Here is a 17,609-nt window from a genome sequence, read left to right as displayed (position 1 = left end):
CCTGTCCTTACTGCTTGGAAAACAAGAGACACAAAAGTAGAGGGTCTGAGTATGAGTCTGGGTTCGGGTCTTAGTACCAGAGCACAGAAACTAGCAGAAGCATTTACATTTTCTACCAGAATATCTGAACCAAGTGCTGTTTTGAGAGAATGTGAGTTTCTTTACAAGCTCCAGAAAAAATATTATTTGAAAGAGAGATAAAGTTGTGGAAGAAGGTGATGAGGACAATGGTACTACAGCACCCAAATGCATCACACCAGGAAGTGGATGTTTCTGTTCTAGGTATCTAGTTACCCTCTTCCTGTTTCAGTTACTCTCTCCCTGTTTCTAGTTACAAGTCTGCAGTTCATCCAGCTGTACCTCATGTCCCTGTAGATGGAAAATTCTGAAGAAAGCCTTAAAATATTTAGGAAATGCGTAATGGTTAAGACTTAGTATGACACCTGAGGGGAGTGTAACTTGCTCATAGAGTAAAGCCCCCTTCTGCAGTGGGTAGCACAATGGAAATGTTACCATGTACTGGCTTTGAGTATTGTTTAATTGTATCCCTTTGCTGTCTAAATAGCTATTAGATAGATTTGAAGACACTACTTTTGCTCTTCTTTGCTTCACTGTCTTAGCTTTCTGTGAGTTACTGAGCAGATTAACTGGGGGTTTCAGCATTCTGCTCTTTTTTCGGTTTGTCTTGGCACTTCTTTAGAACTGAGTACAGTACTCGCAGCCAGCAGAGAAAATGACAAGTTCCCCGTCCATTGTGGCAGTCTTTGCTGAGCTCTGGTTGGACGCTGATGTACTAATCAAAATCTCATTTCAGTTGAAGAGCAGAACACACATTCTTGGAGCTTCTCACACTCAGGGGGACAATGTTAAGTAGGTTTGCATTTGGAATAATGATCCTCCGTAGCCACAAGGAACAGACTTTATTTTCTTTTCAAGTGACAGTGTGAACTCTATACAAACATGACAGTCTAATCTTCCTGCCTTTCAGAACGTGTTTTATTCTGGGGTTATAGATGAATTTTGCAAGATCTCTGCCGAGGTGTTATTGCCCTCTGTTTTCTACTTTCCAGACAGCTATAAATAAATAGATGGGGCAATGTGAGGAGCGCAGTGTCTGTGTAACAGTAGCATTTTGTTTAAATCTGTTTCTGATGATAGATTCTAAATGTACTGAAACAATGCATGCTGCTGGAGAGCTGATCCAACACAATTCCAAGGAATACATGTAGTTTTAAAAGGAGCCTCTCAAAACGTATTCCTATCATTCCTTTGTCTAGGTTTTTTTCTTTATATAAATGATAATAGATGTTCAGGTGTTGATAGTTAAAAATCACCATTTTTGCTTGTTGGAAACTTTTTGTTTGATTATTTTTGTTTTCCTAGATCTCAGTAGCTGATCTCCCAGGACTGATTGAAGGTGCACATGCAAACAAAGGGATGGGCCACAAATTTCTCAAGCATGTAGAAAGAACCAAACAGCTTCTCTTAGTTGTAAGTTAAATAAAATTTACAGGTTACTGAAATCAAAGGCAGTGCAGTAAATAAAATGCATCTTAATTGCAGTGTAGGTGAAACTTAGGAAATCATCTGTGTTTTGCATGTTTTATGATAAATATAGCTGTAATACTGTTTTCAGAATGGAACACTCAAATGACTGATGATAAATGAAATTCTTAAATAGAATTTACCATTAAAATTTGGCAGTTAATTTAGAACAGTGAAGTGTTCCAAGCATAATTAAAACATGGGGTGATTTTTTTCTTTTGTTCTGTACCATCACCTTAAAAAAGAGCTTTAAAAACCAGACCTTTCTGAAACACTATCAGAACCAACTAGTTTATGCTTCCAGTGTCTACGGTGTTACTTTATGTATAGTTACCCTCTGGTTTTTGTCCAGGAATGAGGGCATGTACATGGGCAATTATCCTGCAAAGTAGTTGGAGACTACCATGATACTGAACATAATACCACAAAGCTTGTTTTTGTGTAACTTTTTCAGGTTGATATTTCTGGGTTTCAGCTGTCTATTAAGACTCAGTTCAGAACAGCCTTTGAAACTATATTGCTCCTAACAAAGGTAAGTTCTCATGTTCCTAACTGAGAGTTGTAGTTACCTATGAGCCAAGAAAGATGCTCAGTTTTGATCAAGAATGTTCAGCTGTTAGTACGTCTTCTGAATTTATAATATAGGGCCAGTTAGAAAGCTTAGCATTCCCCAAAATGATGAAATCTTTTATTTTTAACTGTCCAGGTGAAACTGCTCTATTTTATGTTGGGCACTACTGCTGGGCAGCATACGGTGTATTTCATACAGTCAAGTAATGGTGAAAAGACACATCATTTTCAGTTCCCCAGTCTGGCAGCATTTTAGGAAGTAAAAATACATGTGTATCATTAAATCACTGCCTTGATGCCCTTACTTTATAGCCTGATGGAGATGACACATCAGGCCCCAGCTTTGCAGGCATACAGCGTTTCCATCTCTTATCCCTGCTTGATTAAAATTACATAAAATGTGTTATTCTAAAGTTAGTAGCTCTTCTCTCTCTAGCTGTACAACTTAAGGGGATGGATTTCAGCTACTGCTGTTTATTTCTAGTTTATTCATGGTTGTGATTTTATTTCTGATATTAACTTATTAATTAGCTTATTAATTAATTAACTTACTAATTAAGCATTAAAATGCTTAAGAATCCTAAAACTCTCCAAAGAATTTTCTTACACGTTTTATAGATCTGAACTTTTTATGAAATTGATTTTGTGTTAGTGGATATCAGAAAACCAAATTCAAAACTTACTTTTTTTTATAGGAGGCTTTCAGAATTGTCCCGCCTGTTTACCTGAAATTCCTGTGTTTGAGCAAAAAAAAATCACTGAACAGTGTTTTCTTCTGTCAGACTGCTTTAACACATCAACCTTGAGCACCTGAGTCAATCTCACAGCTGCCTAGGCATGGAAGACTATGTAGGCAATTAAACAAATGAGAGAGGAGATGTAAAATTGAAGTAGCATTTTTTAAACTACAGATGCTTGGTAAGGCAACCTTACTTGTCTTTTAAGGAACTGGAGCTGTACAAAGAGGAACTTACAACTAAGCCTGCACTTCTTGCCATTAACAAAATGGATTTGCCTTGTGCAGGGGATAACTTGAATGAACTTATGGAACAGCTACAGCATCCTCAAGGTAAATTAACTTTCAACAGTTACCTTCGACAAAAGTAGTGATAACGATTTCATCACAGTATGATGTGATAACTCAGTATTGGCAAGGAGTTGTTTGAAACTGAAGTCAGCTATTGAATTTATTATTTGAACAAATGTTTTAAAACCACTTCCTGCATTTAGAGCTCTGCTTATATACATTTGTAGCACTGGCACCACTGTTGGGGAAGTATTTTAATAAAATAGAGATATCCTAGAAGATCTTTCCCAGCTGTGCTACAGGGGAGTAAATTTCCAGTTTAGATATATTTGGTAACAGTAACCTCTGTTGAAAGTCCCTGTACAGACACTGATGTATATACAGTTTATCATGTGACTTTGGCCAAAACACATGAAATTTCTGGACAGGCCTGTGTAGGTTTACTTCAATTTTGCTATTAGAGTGGAGTTGGTTTCTTCTTATTTCTGGGAGTGTATGAGAACTAGGAAGGCTTAAAACCCTCCACCTCCCATATTCTACAACTTGGGATTCCTTTGTATTCATCTGAAAGTAATGGTATAGAATCTTCCCGTGAGATCATAAGTATGGTGTAACTGCCACGTTAGTGCTTGTCTTCTGAGACTTTTGCTATTTTTTTAAAAGATTAATTAGGCAACTAATACTTTATATTAATTGCAGATACGTTTATTACTGTAATATATTAAAGTTTAGAAAATAAACTTAATGGGATTTTATGGGCTTTGTAGTGATACTGTATTTGGGGACTTTACTAATTTTCGATATGATTTTTCAGATTTCTTACACTTACTACAAGAAGAAATGATTCCTGCAAATACACTTGAATTCAAAGATATAATTCCTATATCTACATATACTGGAGAAGGAATTGAGGAACTGAAAGCATGTATAAGAAAATACATAGATGAGGAAGCAGAGCAGGAAAATGAAGAATATCGGAAAAAGAAACTAGTACTTTTACAAACTTCAGAAGAACAAATGAAAAGAAGCTAGTGTTCTTGGCTGGATCCAACGCGTTTTAGTATTTTTACTATGTACACGAACCCATTGTTATGCAGACCTTCCTTTTAACTTTTGTTCCCTCTGTCACCACTGCCTGGTTCTCTGCTCTCTCCCCCCTCCCCCTCGCCTCAATTCTTTTGACACTTGGGTGGAGCACAGTGGGGAAAAGGGCAAGTTTTTCTGATTTACGTAGGCTACCAACTCAGCAGAGTAGAGACCAAAGTGTGCGCAACTCAAAGCACTGGTTAACAACCGATGATCCCTGGAATATTTTTTGCCAAGTGACATGAATGGAAGGAACGTAACTCGCACAGGTAGCAAAGAAGAAAGTTCAACCACATTTTCTGTGTGGGCATCAGAAACACCAAAGGAAATTTGTGATGGAGCAATTTTCTAGGGTCTGGTGCTTCTAAAGAGAGCCAGTTCTGCTACGCTGACAGGCATTGAATTGTGGGGGGGTTGTTACTTTTTAAGATTTAAAGGAAAACACAAATGGCTGCAAGGAAGTGACTTGGAGCACAAAAAAGCAAGGCTGATGTAGCGTTGGCATGTCTTTCACACCTGCTGTGCCTAGTGTAGTCCTCTTGATCGTCATATAAATAAATCCTGATTCCAAATTAATATAATTAGTTGGGGATTCCCTCCTTTTTTGGAGCTGTGGGTGTATGTTACCTTTTGGTGAAGAAAATGATGACTGCTTTTCAACAGAGCTATGCATATTGGGTAATAATTAATATTCCAGTTTTTGTATTGCAAACAGGCACACTTACATTTTACTTCTTAAAAAAAATTCGAAGTCCATTATTGTGCCGAGTGTTTTCTACTTCCAAGCTAATAAATTGATTGGAAAACAAAGTAAGACTGAATACATCAAAGGCTTCTTAGCTTGGTCTTGTTTTATAAGTGTAATTACCAAACCCTGTGTCTCAAAATCTTGTTAAAGTAGTCACTGGGAAGAAAGGTGTGCTTTTTCATAACCTAACTCTTTTATCATTATTATTGATTCTCATTCTGATTTTTCTCTATTGTGTTGGGGACTAATGTTTTCACCAAAGCCTAGCTATGGGCTGTCAGGCTTATTTTTCTATCTATTTACTTCGTGGTCGAGAATTTTTTTGTCATACTTTTTTGTGCACTGGTCTTAATCTCACACATAGGTGAGGGGGGGTAAATTTGAACCGACTTTATTTCCGCAGCGTCTGAAGAGTTACGTGAGCCTCGGCGGTGAATGGGTAATGAATGGGCCGCGAGAGCGCGGGCAGCGGTGCTGCGGCCCGCTCGCCGGGCGGGAGAATCGGAAGAGTAGATGCGAGATACCGTGTCGGGTAAGGTATCGACAGTCAAATAAGCGAAGGTAGGAGGAGGTGGCGGGCGGAGGGGGAGATGCGAAAGCGGTCGCTCCCGAGCTGGCGGGGCCGGAGCGGTGCCGCACCGCTCCCCCAGGGAGCGGCCGCTGAGGGGCGGCGCTGCCGGTTCCTCCAGCAGTTAACGAAGCAGCTGACGAATTCGGGGACAGTGACAAAGCACCGGTTCCCCCGGCCGCGGGGCGCCCGGTGCCGGCAGCGCCCCCTGCAGGGGGGACGGGCGGAGCGAGCGGACCCCGCGGAGCCGCCCCTGGGGGCGGGAGCCGGCTCCGCCTCGCGGCTCGCGGGCGCCGCGGGGGGGCGCTGGGAGTTGCAGTGCGCGGGGCGGCGGGGCGGGCACTGCGGCGGCGCCGGCCTACAGCCCCACAACCCCCCGGGCGTCCCGCGGCCGGCCGCGGGCTGGCGGGCGAGAGGCGGCTCCGGCGGGTGGAGGGCCGGCAGCGCGGCGGCGATGGGGCCTTGGCTGTGTGCCCCCGCGCCCTGACGGGAAGGTGAGCGGCGAGAGCGGGGGCGGGCGCGGCTCCGGCTCCGTCCCAGCGGCGCCCGGCCCGTGAGGGGGCTGCCGGCCCGGCGGCTGCGGGGGCTCCGCGCGGGGGTCGCCGTGCGGCCTGTTAGGCGGGGGGGGGGCCCTGCGCCCCTTCCCGGCGGGCCCCTGCGCCCCCGCAGGCCGGGCCCCGCGGCGCGGTAGGTGCGAGGAGCGGTGGCGGGGAGCAGGCTCCCCCTCGGCGGGTGCCGGCGGCGCCCGGCCTGTGCCGAGCATCGGGGTATGTGTGTTTGCCCCTTCCACCCCGGCTGCGCACCATCTGTTTTTTTCCGAAACGGTCGGTAAAACAGTTACCTGTGCTACAGATTTTTCTTCAAAGCCCTAATCTGTTAGTTAGAAACATTAATTCTATTCCCGCACATCTGGATTTAATTTTAATAGGGCTTTTGTAGAACTTGGTACAGTGCGATTGATTTCTTGAATGAAAAATGACTGGTGGCCCTGATTCTGTACCACTTACTTCCGGTTGTCTTGAAACAGGATAGCTGTTCATCTCCAGTTTCTGGTGGTCAATTATTCAAAACTCCTAACTTTTTAAACTGATAATAATGTTGTGGGTAGTTAAAAGAATGCATTTGTTTATAAATTATTTAACGTGACCTCTCTCCAGTAGGGCTTTACAGAACAGTGGTGGTTCCCAAGATTATGGTCTTCTCAAGGCCATGCAAGGGAACAGAGCTGGCTTTACTAATCACTGAATTATGTCTCTAGTAAATGCCTTTTTTCTTCTTTGTTTCATTTTTGTACCTTATGGGCAATTAATAATTTACCAGTTTTTAACCTACTTCAGCCAGCCTATCCTGTTGCAGCAACGTGGATCTTTGGAATAGAAGCCACAGCAAAGTCTGTCCCTGAAGTGGTATTAGGACTGGTAACTTCTGTGGATCAGATATAAGGCCCCGGTGTATTACAGTTGTAAAGTCCTTGGGATGTAAGAAGTTTCAGTCTAGAATCTAAGGCAAGGCAAGGTTTTACATATCATGGCCAAAATGTACTTTCTTCCCTTGGACAGTTAGTTTGGAAGCGGCTGAGTTGTTCAGCACCACTAGTGATGGAGAATAAAATCAGTTGGACTGAACAGAAAAGAAACTCCACGTCTGCAGAAATTGAGGGCTTTCTGAATTAGGTACTGTAGAATATTCCATACCTGCTCTGTATCTGTTTATTACAACAGCTGGTGGTCACAGGTTTTCATCATTTAATGGGAGGGACTCCTGGGCAGGGCACAGCTGCCTTTCTGATGGGTTGGTTTGCTGTAGTAATTTTCTACTTAATTATGGTTGTTACTGAGCACTGGCTGGTATTTTGGGGTGTGAACCTGCAGAGGGAGATCTGTGTGTTTATCTTGGCTTCAGTTGCTGCTAAATGCATAGAAAGCTTGGAAGTTGCTCAGAAATGTTACTGAGTAAAAACAGCTGTTCCAAGTAATACTTTTCTTTTTTGAGATAGAAGCTAAAAAAACCCCAAAAACCCAACCCTGCTACTTCTACGAATATAGCTGAACATGTTGAAGCTGACCTCTGCAGCCCTGTGTAGTTAGTTTGGCCAAATTGCCCCATTTACTCATAGCAGTCTTGATTGATTAACCTGGCAGTGGAAATCCTGTGGGCTGCTTGATCTGATTGTGTCTGCGTTTCTTGTCTTGTATGCAATAGATTTCATACTGAAGGATTCCAGACTTGGAAGTTTACTTCCTCATTTAGTGAAAAACGCAGGTTGCATGAGTGTGTGCTGTAAGGCCTCTCTCTTGCGTAGATGGTTTGATAGAAGAATTTTTTTGATGTTGCACCCCAGGAGACTACACATATACAAATCTTACAATATTTCAGGTTTTGATATAGGTCATTTAGAATAAATTCTGTGTCCTTGTACATGTTAGTACAGCAAACTCACCTTTAGGTTGTAGCTCTTAACAGTCACCTAATGACATGCTTGTAGGTCTGATGCTGTCCAGTAGAAAAGTGATTTTCCTATTATGACCTGCAGAGTTGTTGGGACTCAGTGGTGTGGATCCCAGATGTGTGTGTGAAGAGAATCCACAGGAGGATCCTTTCACTTCCTCTGGAAATGGTGGACAGCCATTGAAAAGGCATCACTGTTACTTCCTGCCTTTCTGCCTTTTCCTTGAAACCTTTGTGTAGAAGCCACAAAGGAATAGAGAATCGGAAGTATATGAACAGTTTAGAGTCTGTGTTTTGTTTTCTGACATTAAGGAAAGGGTGAAATGATTTTTTAAACAGCAGGGTGCTGTTTAAGTGCAGTCTGGAATGTAACATCTGAAATAATAATTTCATATGACTTCATATGTTTGGGATTTTTTTACTAGAAATGTAAAATTCAGGATGTGAACATCTCCGTGTCTTGGAAAACCCATAAGAAAGGGGAGGTTTTGCACCCTTCTTATCTGTTGCATGAAAACAGAGATCAGTAGATAGAGAACATGCTCTGGGGAAAAATCCTGGGGAGAAGAGAAAAAATAGTTTGAGTTTTGGTTTTTAAATAAAAGGAAATTGTAGAAGGGTGATGGAGTTGGTCAAATGTAGACATATCTGAGTTTCTGTATTTCTGAATCACAATGTAAACTGTTGCTGGAACTGCATGAAACAACTGTGATTTTGACTTGCTCCTTGTTCTGTTTCTTAGATCCAGTAACACATTTTTCCTGCTTCTAAAAGCTGTTGAGGTTTCTCTTGACTTGGACACACTGCTGGTAAGTACAGAGGATCCATCTTAATTAAGACAACATCTATTTTGTTATTGTCTTAATCAAGGATCTGTAACTGAAGCTGTAATTACAGCTATAAAGCTAGCAGTATTTGCAAGAGGGGATGAGTTTCCTGTGATGGGGGGGATCATGGATTAACTTACCTACAAATTCACTTTCCTTTTGTACCCTCTAAATGGAAAATGAGCTATTTTCTATGTCTTTCCCTTTCTACCTGGAACCCTGGGTATTGGCAGTTACAGGTAGGAAGGTTCCTACCTTTAACTTGAGCCAGCAACTAAGTACCATGCAGCTGCTCACTCAGTCCCCACCCACCCCGTCCCCAGTGGGATGAGGAAGAGAATCAAGGGAAAAAATAAGTAAAATTTTATAAAAAATAAGTAAAAGGTTGAGATGGAACAATTTAATAATTGAAATAAAATGAGATATAATAATATAAAAGGGAGAGGAATAAAAGACAAAGGGAAAGGAAAAGAAAACCCAAGTGATGCACAATACAGTTGCTCACTACCTGCTGACCAATGCCCAGCCAGTCCCCACACAGTGATTGGCAGGCCCCAGCCAAGTCCCCCAGTTTATATACTGAGCATGACGTTCTGTGTTATGGAATATCCCTTTGGCTAGTTCAGGTCAGCTGTTCTGTGTCCCCTCCCCATTTCTTGTGCCCCTCCAGCCCTCTCCCTGACAGAGCCTGAGAAACTGAAAAGTCCTTGACTTTGTATAAACATTACTTAGCAACAACCAAAACCACCAGTGTTATCAATGTTATTCTCAAACCAAATCCAAAAACCAGCACTGCCTGAGCTACTAAGAAGAAAGTTAATTCCATCTCATCTGAAACCAGGACACTACCCAAAGAGAAGCACTCTGTTTGCTTTTTTTTTTAAAAAAAAAAAAAAATAATGCTCAAAACCAAACTACCAACAACAAGCAAAAAAACCCCTAAACCAACCCCAGACCAAGCAAACTCCAAAAAACAACAAAACCCAACCAAAACAGACACCCTTAGTGCGTCTGCCAGGCACAGCAGCAAGAACAAGGTATGCAGGGTGGCGTAAACATAACTGGCAACCATAGGATGAACTAGAGACTAAAGTCTTCTGTCCATGTAACTGGTACAGCAGAAGTAATAGAAAAATAGAAATTCCCCCATGCTGTCCTAAATCCTGGCTGCATAGTCTTTGCCATAACTATACTTGGTAATGTAGAAGGAAAGAAAATATCCCATTTTTTTCTTCCACCCTCTTGTATTAGAGAATATGGGTGAACTTCACTTCTTGCCCACTCTGCGTTAACTCTCCTCAGATTTTCATCATCTACTATTGCAAGTGAATTTGCAGAAACAATGGGTTTCTGAAAACGGTCAGTCTTGTGCTTATTCCAGCGGCCTCTCATAGAGCTCTGTCTCAGTGTGCCCTGCCTGCATGGAAGTTTTGTCCAGGCAGATGCAGCCTCTTTATGGAAGAGCAAAAGTACTGAGCTTTGAGGAGAAGAAAATGTGATGCTATATTATATTTACCCTGTCGCGTTAAGAAGGAAGGTTTCCTCAAACCCTTTATATTTGATCAGCCTGCCAGTTTCCCAGGAAGGACAAGACCCTTGTGTCCAACCAGCCTGTCTGCCGCCTGCATTTTGACAGCCTGCTGCATCAGAGCGTCATTCAACTAACCTATCCAGGGACCCCCACGGACAGCATCACTGAATCAAATCCCTTACAACAACTAGTCACATCTCCAGAGGCTTACACAAAACGAACTTCAGCTCAAGATTTTTATTATACAAAATACAGGTTTGTGACAGAGTAAGGTTTGAAGATTGCTGGTGATAATACGCTGACTGCAAAACAAGCTTAAAACAATACACTTAATAACAGCTAGCATGAGTTAGTCATAGAATAAAGTTCTTACCCAGTAGGCATCCCTGTGGGGTAGGAGACAGGTTCAGCCTGTCAGCTGATCCCAGAAGTTACGATGGAGTCTTCCTTAACTTCTCCCCTCAGTTTTCCACTTTATATACTTCATAGTACGTTGCATGTTTGTTATCATATACAGGATTGGTTAAAAGTTTCACTTTCAATGTAAATTAGTATGCATCCTCAGATAGGACTTTAGAGGGTGGGTCAGCTTGACCTAACCTTGTGACATTAAATCAAAGTACGGTATTTTGGGAGTTTATACAGCAGTTCCTCCCGTTTAGATTTGTTTCAGTCCAGGACCAGTCCATTTTCTTTACAGTTAGGTGGAGCTTGAGTGACTCTAATCATACATATTTTTGTTACTGATTGGTGTCACATACCCAATGAGATGTAGTAGTAAGTACCTTGGAGGCAGGTAACTTTGGGGTGGAGGGGTGCGTTAGTATTACAATGAGATTATTTCATCTGAGGAAAGTCATTTCACCACAATGGTCAGCTCAGCAGCTGACATTATCTCGTACATTCTTCATGTGACAACTGCTGTGCAGCTTATCAGAACATCAGGTTCCCCTTCCTGCAGGGAGTACCACAGAGCCTGGCTGTGGTGTCTCCACTCCACCCTCCATCACACCCATCAGCATATGATGAGCTGGCAGGGTGTGTTGCTTAAGGAGCTGTGGTAGAGTAGATGCCATGCATGCCAACCATCCTGAAGGCAATAGCTGTGTTTTACCCTAAAAAGCTTTCTGTAATGTTGCACTTCTGTTGGTCCCAGTTTTCTCTAATCCCCGCCCCCCAAAGTAATTTTCCCACAGTGCCTCAAGCCCATTTGTTACAGTTCTGTTTCCTTGCAAATTGGTTGTGTTGACCTTATTGAAGTTGAGGTTAAGCATAGTTTTAAGTCAATTATAATGGAAATAAGTCTTGGGTCTCCCTACCCTATTAATGACTCTGCTATCTGTAAAAGTGTACTGGCATGAGAACAGTAGCTTGCCCACAGTCAGCTATTCATCACAAAAATGTAATGCTATCTTGTTGAATAAGGTGCATTTTTACTATAAATGTGGTTGTCTTTATTTCTTCTCAGCAGTGCTGCTTTAAAAGGGTATAATCAGCACTTCAATGGTACCCACATACCATTGCAATCCTTCAGGGTTAGATGGCGTAACAAGTGAACAAATGCCTAGTTTTTTCTTAGGAAAAAAATTGGGCTTTATTTATTTGTCTATAAATCAATAAAATGCTAGCTGGCTGTATAGCATAATAATGCTTGTAGTCTGCTTCCAGTATACACGGAAATTCCTTACTTTAAGAGTTTCCTGGGCGTTCGATGTCTGCACGTGTAGAAGGATAGTAAGGCATCAGATCCAATTTCCTCTTTGGTTGCAACAGTGTCTGTAACCTTTCTGAGATACAGATACTCAGTTATTTGTATCTGCATTAGATGGAACTTCTGGTACCTAAAGAATTGGTTAGTGACTTTAGACAAATAAGCACAATGCAGTATGATGATTTGGAAAGAAATTTCAGTAGGAGTTCATGACTGAATGGCGCTCAGTGAGTTCCAAGTATCTGCTCATTTTTTAGGCACTATAATTCTTAGTTTTCTGCTTCAAGTACATTCTGGGGTGGATGCTCAGATGCCTATTATGTATTAGGCTTCTCTGCAGTATCTCGAGCACCCAGAGAAGAGATTACTTAATTTGAGTGTTTTTTCGTTTGATTTTTTTCTAAGACGCATCATTGAGACTGTTTCGCAGGGTCTGTGCAGGCAAGAGGCTATACTAGGTATACAGGCAGTGGTTATATTGAAAAGGAAGCAGTATTCTTTAATACTTGCTCTGAAAAGGAAAAGGTGAAAGCTGAAAAGCCATCTGCTTTCTGGAATTGTTTGTGTGCTTAGACAGCTGGTTTTGAAAGGCAGAAGTAGTATGGAAGAACTGTTGGTTGCTTTTGAAAAGTTCATAGTAAATTACTCCACAGAGCCTTCTCTCCTACCTTGCAGCTCTCATCAACAATTTGGCCTATATAAATTGTGTATAACTGCCTACATGTGCATTCCTTGTCTGGGCTAATGCTGTTGATTTTAAGCAATTCCCTTTCACACAGCCGTGTGGTAGGATTGAACACACAGTCTAATGTTACATCTGGGCTAAAGAGGAAGGCCAGTTGAGAAGACATGAACTTCTTAAAACACGCTCACTCAGTGGTTGGTCCTCTCCACCTGGACTCTGTAAAAATCCATGCAGCAACACAAGGTGAGAGATGCGTAGAGCTGTGTATTCAAGTGCTCCTTTTTTATCTTGAACGCAGCAAATTTGGCAGTCTGTCAGCTGAGCAATTGCAACGGTCTGAAATAATCTAACATTTCATTAAAGCATGAGTTCAGTAGTGTTACCTCTGCATAAGTGTGTAAGGCAAAGAATCAGCTGCCATACAAGTTTATTAACCTGGCACAAGTCAACTGTAGTCTGTCCCACATCCATAAACTTTCACCTACTGATGTTTATTTTTAAAAAATTTTTCTTTTTAGTTGCAGAAAACAACCTCTGTGGGCAAGCATGGGCTGCCGGGATGTTCACGCAGCAACCGTACTGGCCTTCCTCAGTGGAACAGCCTCAGTAGCTGGACTCCTTGCAGCAGTTCTGCTTCCAAACTGGAGGCAAATGAGACTGTACACATTCAACAAGAATGAGAGGAATGTGACCATTTACACGGGACTCTGGATTAAGTGCGCTCGCTTTGATGGGAGCAGAGACTGTGTGATATATGACCCACAGTGGTACACTGCTGTCGATCAACTGGATTTGCGTGTTCTTCAGTTTGCCCTTCCACTGAGTATGTTAACTGCCGTCTCAGCTCTGTTTCTCTGCTTGATTGGCATGTGTAACACAGCCTTTGTATCAAGCGTGCCAAACATCAAATTGGCCAAATGCCTTGTAAACAGTGCCGGCTGCCATCTCGTGGCTGGCCTCTTGTTCCTGCTGGCATGTGCCATTTGTCTCACTCCATCAGTCTGGGTCATCTTTTATAACAATTATCTGAACAGAAAATATGAGCCTGTCTTTAGCTTTGACATCTCTGTATTTATTGCCATTGCCAGTGCTGGCGGTCTGTTTTTCACTTCCGTTCTGCTGTGTCTGTGGTACTGTGCATGTAAAAGCCTACCTTCTCCTTTCTGGCAGCCCCTCTATTCCCATGCCCCTAGCATGCACAGCTATGCCTCTCAGCCGTATTCTGCACGCTCTCGCCTCTCTGCCATGGAAATTGACATTCCTGTTGTGACACATGCATCTTAAGAAGACAAAGTCTTGGAAGCCAAGTTCTTGTGCTCATTCAAACGGTGAAAATTGCAGGCTTGATTCTCTCTGCTGCCTTGCACTGAGCATAGTCATTTGTAAGGTCAGGTTTCCCAAGGTGCAAAGCAGTGGAGACCTGAGTTCAGCAAGTCGGTTGCTGTTCTGGTGTGTTACTTCCTGACTGCTTTTTGGGTTTTTTTGGTGTGTTTTTTTTAACTGAGCTCACTACATATGAAATTGCTGCTGGTGCTGGGACAGTACATTAGACAATGGTGTCTGTTCATCCTTCTGCTTACTGAGGTCAAAGCAGGTTTGAACCTTTTTGCTGTCCGATAAGCTATTATTAGATTCTGATCCCATCGTAAGAGCTGCATAGGTGGACCTTGCACCCATGCATTATCCAAATGCAGGCAGTGGAACCGGGTGCAGGGGGTCACTGAGTTTCTTGCTCTTCTAGACACACGTATTTCAAGATGCGATGTCTGAAAAGGGTATTTGGCAGACTGACTAGTTCTGCAGCACTGTTTTTTGTTTTCGACTGCAGACACAAAAAGCTACCCGCTTCTGAACTTTGGAAATAGAATTATTGTCATATTACCCTTTATTTTCAAAGTAGCTATCAGAAGAAATAAAATTGATTTAACTAATAATGTTTTTCTGTACTGTAATAGCATTTAGTGAATTACTGTACTGGAGGCTAGAAACATTTTTTTTAATTTTATTCTAGTCTTTTTCAGTAAGTTAGCAAATTCACTAGATCTACTTTGATTAAAACAAAAACCACTTGTATGTAAAAATTCTGGTTAGAAGCTTGAATATTTTATTTGAAGGCCATCTTAAAGATGGATTTTCAAGTAGGCTTTGAAGTATTACTCAGTTCTGGAGAGAATTGTCACTCACTGCAAAACGGATTAGGAAAACCATGAAGAATTCTGAAGGCTATGAAAGATTCTTTTGGAATACTGTACACAGGCTATAACAACATCTCTCTAGGAAGGGATTTATAACCCCAGGGAGAGATTTTTAAATCTAGATTGTGTTTTGTTGTTTTGTTTTTTTTTTTTTGTTAAATGTATATAAAAGTAACAATGAGCTTGTGTATTTTTCAGAGTTGATCTTTATGGTTGTTGGAGTTTTCATGCTGTAGCTTATATAATTACTGATTAAGACAACCTTTTCAGCCTTGTTCTTCAACACTTTTCAAGTTGAGCTATTTTAAAATTGAGTTAAAGTCCAGTTATTTCCTATGCTGCCACTTCACAACTGGACAAAGTTTCCCGTTCCTGTTTTCTGTAAGATGAGGTTTTGAATAACTCGTGAACTTCACATTGTAGCTCTACAAGGATGAGGAGAGATTATAGACTCCCAACCTTGGATGTCTTTAAATATTTTTTTTTTCCTTCTAAGGTGCAGAGCAGGTCAGCCCCAAGGTTCAAAGCTTTTCAATATGGGCTTTGAAACTGCTTGGAAAATTGATGACAGTGAGTTGAAGAGTGTTACAATTAAGACAAGTATTTGATTTGCCAAGACTGGCAAATTAAGCTCTTCTGTTTAAGATGCCATTCCAGTAAGGAAAGTTATATTTGTATTAATCCCACAACAGATTTTCATTCTAAAAAATCAAATAGATTTCTTTAATTCCAGTTCTGCAAACTCATCTGAGATCCTGAAAGTCAGTTTCGTTCCTTTTCCATGCATTAGAAATAGGAACAAATGCTGTGCCGAGCAAATCTTGTTCTGTTACAATCTGTGTGGTAACAGTATGAGGAATCATTGTGTTTTAACTGGTAGACCTCAGACTTCAGTGGACTGAGTGAGGACACTGATACCTGTCGTAAATTCCCAGCAGAGTTAATAAACAGACAGGCCTTTCAGACAGAGTGCTTGATTAAATTGCAGTCTAAGGAATTAACGCTGTAGATGATAAAGAATACTTAACGAGGTAGGCTTCTAAAGTTACATGGGTTTAATACCCTCTTAGGTTTACAAGGTATGATGTTAGATGAAGTATCTTTTTTCTTTTAATCAGATCAGTACTTGTATGGGATTAGAACATGTATAATGACATGCAAGCCTGCTTTTTTTTTTTTTTTCTTCAAAATTGAACTTTGTTTTGCAGTTACTGTGGTGGTCCAACTTCAGATACTGTTGCTGTTTCAGCTGCCTGTATCCTTAGATGCTTTGTCAGGTCAAAGCAAAGGGACCACTGGTTTGCCATTTCATGTCAGCTTGCTTCCCCATTGCTCCAGTGTCTTTTCTTCTTTGTGCCTTGCTTAAGTTATGAATTGGCCAGTAAATGTTTAGTTTACAGTCAGTGTCTGGTATGCTTTTTGAGCCTGAATTTACAAAGCATTTTGATCATTTTGGAGGGATGAATACATCTCTCTGTGACTTTAAAAGGAGCTGAATCTTCAGCATCTCCAGAGCAAGAGAGGCAGCCTGGCAAACTGATGTTTTCTACGAGAGAGTAAATGCAGCCAGTGTTTTGTTCTCTACACTTTAAATAGCAGATGTCTCTGACAGCTCTTTTGTATTATGACTTTGATTTTTATGCACTAAACTTTCAATCAGTATTTGCTGCTGCCTAAGCTAATAACTTGTTGCTTTGAAAATTGTGTCTTTCCAAAAGTCTGAGATGGATCTGAGCTGTAAAAAGTGGGGATCCAAAAGTTAGTGGATTCCAGCATAGTTTTATTAAGGAGACCATTGCATCATGTATCACCGAAGCACAGCTGGATTTCTTTCAACAGTGCTGTTAACGTGAGTTTCTGCTGGATCCTAAGTGAAATTAACTGGAAGTGTTGTGCTGTATTCCTCCTTTACAGAAAGAGGTGGCCAACCTCTGACGCTTGAGCCAAGTGGTGCCACTCCAGCATTTCTCTTGCTAAGGTTACCATCATGCCCAGCAGCAGGGCTGGGGAGTGACAGGCCTCCCTGGATCTGGGGAGAAGAACGCCTGTATCTCTGCCAGAGAACAGCTGCTGTGGAGCAGTTAGCACCCCTGCCTCTGACCAGCTGCTCGCTCCTCAGCACTGTGCTGTGTGCAGGGCAGGCACTCTGGCTCTTGAGCACAGGAAGATTTTAATTTGTGGCTCATGGAGTCAAAGGCTCGGTGCTTTGGGATTACGGGAACCTGTATTTTTTCCAAGTAATTCCTGTCCAGCGTCTTAAATTGTGTTTAATTACAATGTTGGTTCTTTTTATGTGAAACTAAAGATACGTATTTTTAATAAAACAGTCTCATAAGATGCATTTTATTTTGATTAATTTTATGGAAAAAACTAGTTGCTAAAATATGAAAGACTATGCCTGTTTTGATATTGATTGCCAGACTTTCGGATGGTTTAACAGGCTTAAAATGTTGTGTATACTGCATTTTAACTCACTAATTTTATAGGACTCCTGCTTTAAATAAACAACCAAAACAAAAAACAACCACCAAAAGCCCAAACCACCCCTTCTGCCACCTTCTGAAAGCTTGACTGTTACTTATAATTTCCTTTTCCTGTAAGCTAGTCCTAAGAAATTCTAGGATTTCTTTTCCCTTTAAAAGCAGGAGAGTGATTTCCCTTAATCTAG

The 17,609-nt window shown here is 41.5% G+C and overlaps 2 protein-coding genes across 6 annotated transcripts in view; both read left to right on the top strand.

Moving 5' to 3' along the window:
• The window catches only part of LOC121087123 (GTP-binding protein 10-like), a 59,668-nt gene extending 54,630 nt beyond the window's left edge, over positions 1–5,038 (top strand). For both annotated transcript variants that reach the window (XM_040591798.1, XM_040591797.1), the window contains 4 exons: positions 1,384–1,491; positions 2,000–2,077; positions 3,061–3,184; positions 3,957–5,038. In XM_040591798.1, the coding sequence (XP_040447732.1) occupies positions 1,384–1,491; positions 2,000–2,077; positions 3,061–3,184; positions 3,957–4,174 (528 nt within the window). In that variant the 3' untranslated portion in view covers positions 4,175–5,038. The remainder of the gene's footprint in view (positions 1–1,383; positions 1,492–1,999; positions 2,078–3,060; positions 3,185–3,956) is intronic.
• Positions 5,039–5,893: 855 nt separating this feature from the next.
• Positions 5,894–17,282, top strand: CLDN12 (claudin 12). Of its 4 annotated transcripts, XM_040591732.1 has the most exons (5): positions 5,894–6,038; positions 7,104–7,217; positions 8,735–8,801; positions 10,386–10,605; positions 13,265–17,282. In XM_040591732.1, the coding sequence occupies exon 5, from the start codon at positions 13,293–13,295 to the stop codon at positions 14,028–14,030; it is 738 nt and encodes a 245-aa protein (XP_040447666.1). In that variant the 5' UTR covers positions 5,894–6,038; positions 7,104–7,217; positions 8,735–8,801; positions 10,386–10,605; positions 13,265–13,292; the 3' UTR covers positions 14,031–17,282. The 4 variants fall into 4 exon arrangements, with proteins under 4 accessions (XP_040447666.1, XP_040447665.1, XP_040447664.1 ...); XM_040591731.1 differs by lacking the exon at positions 7,104–7,217; XM_040591730.1 differs by lacking the exon at positions 10,386–10,605 and having other exon boundaries at positions 5,895–6,038.
• Positions 17,283–17,609: the final 327 nt, after the last annotated feature.

This window comes from Falco naumanni, chromosome 4 (assembly GCF_017639655.2).
Source record: "Falco naumanni isolate bFalNau1 chromosome 4, bFalNau1.pat, whole genome shotgun sequence".
Lineage (NCBI taxonomy): Eukaryota > Metazoa > Chordata > Aves > Falconiformes > Falconidae > Falco > Falco naumanni.
The sequence above is the reverse complement of the archived record's forward strand: the minus strand, read 5'-3'. Positions and strand labels throughout refer to the sequence as shown.

Coding starts and splice junctions, on each gene's coding strand:
- CLDN12 (XM_040591731.1), top strand. CDS start 13,293: ATGGGCTGCCGGGATGTTCACGCAGCAACCGTACTGGCCTTCCTCAGT.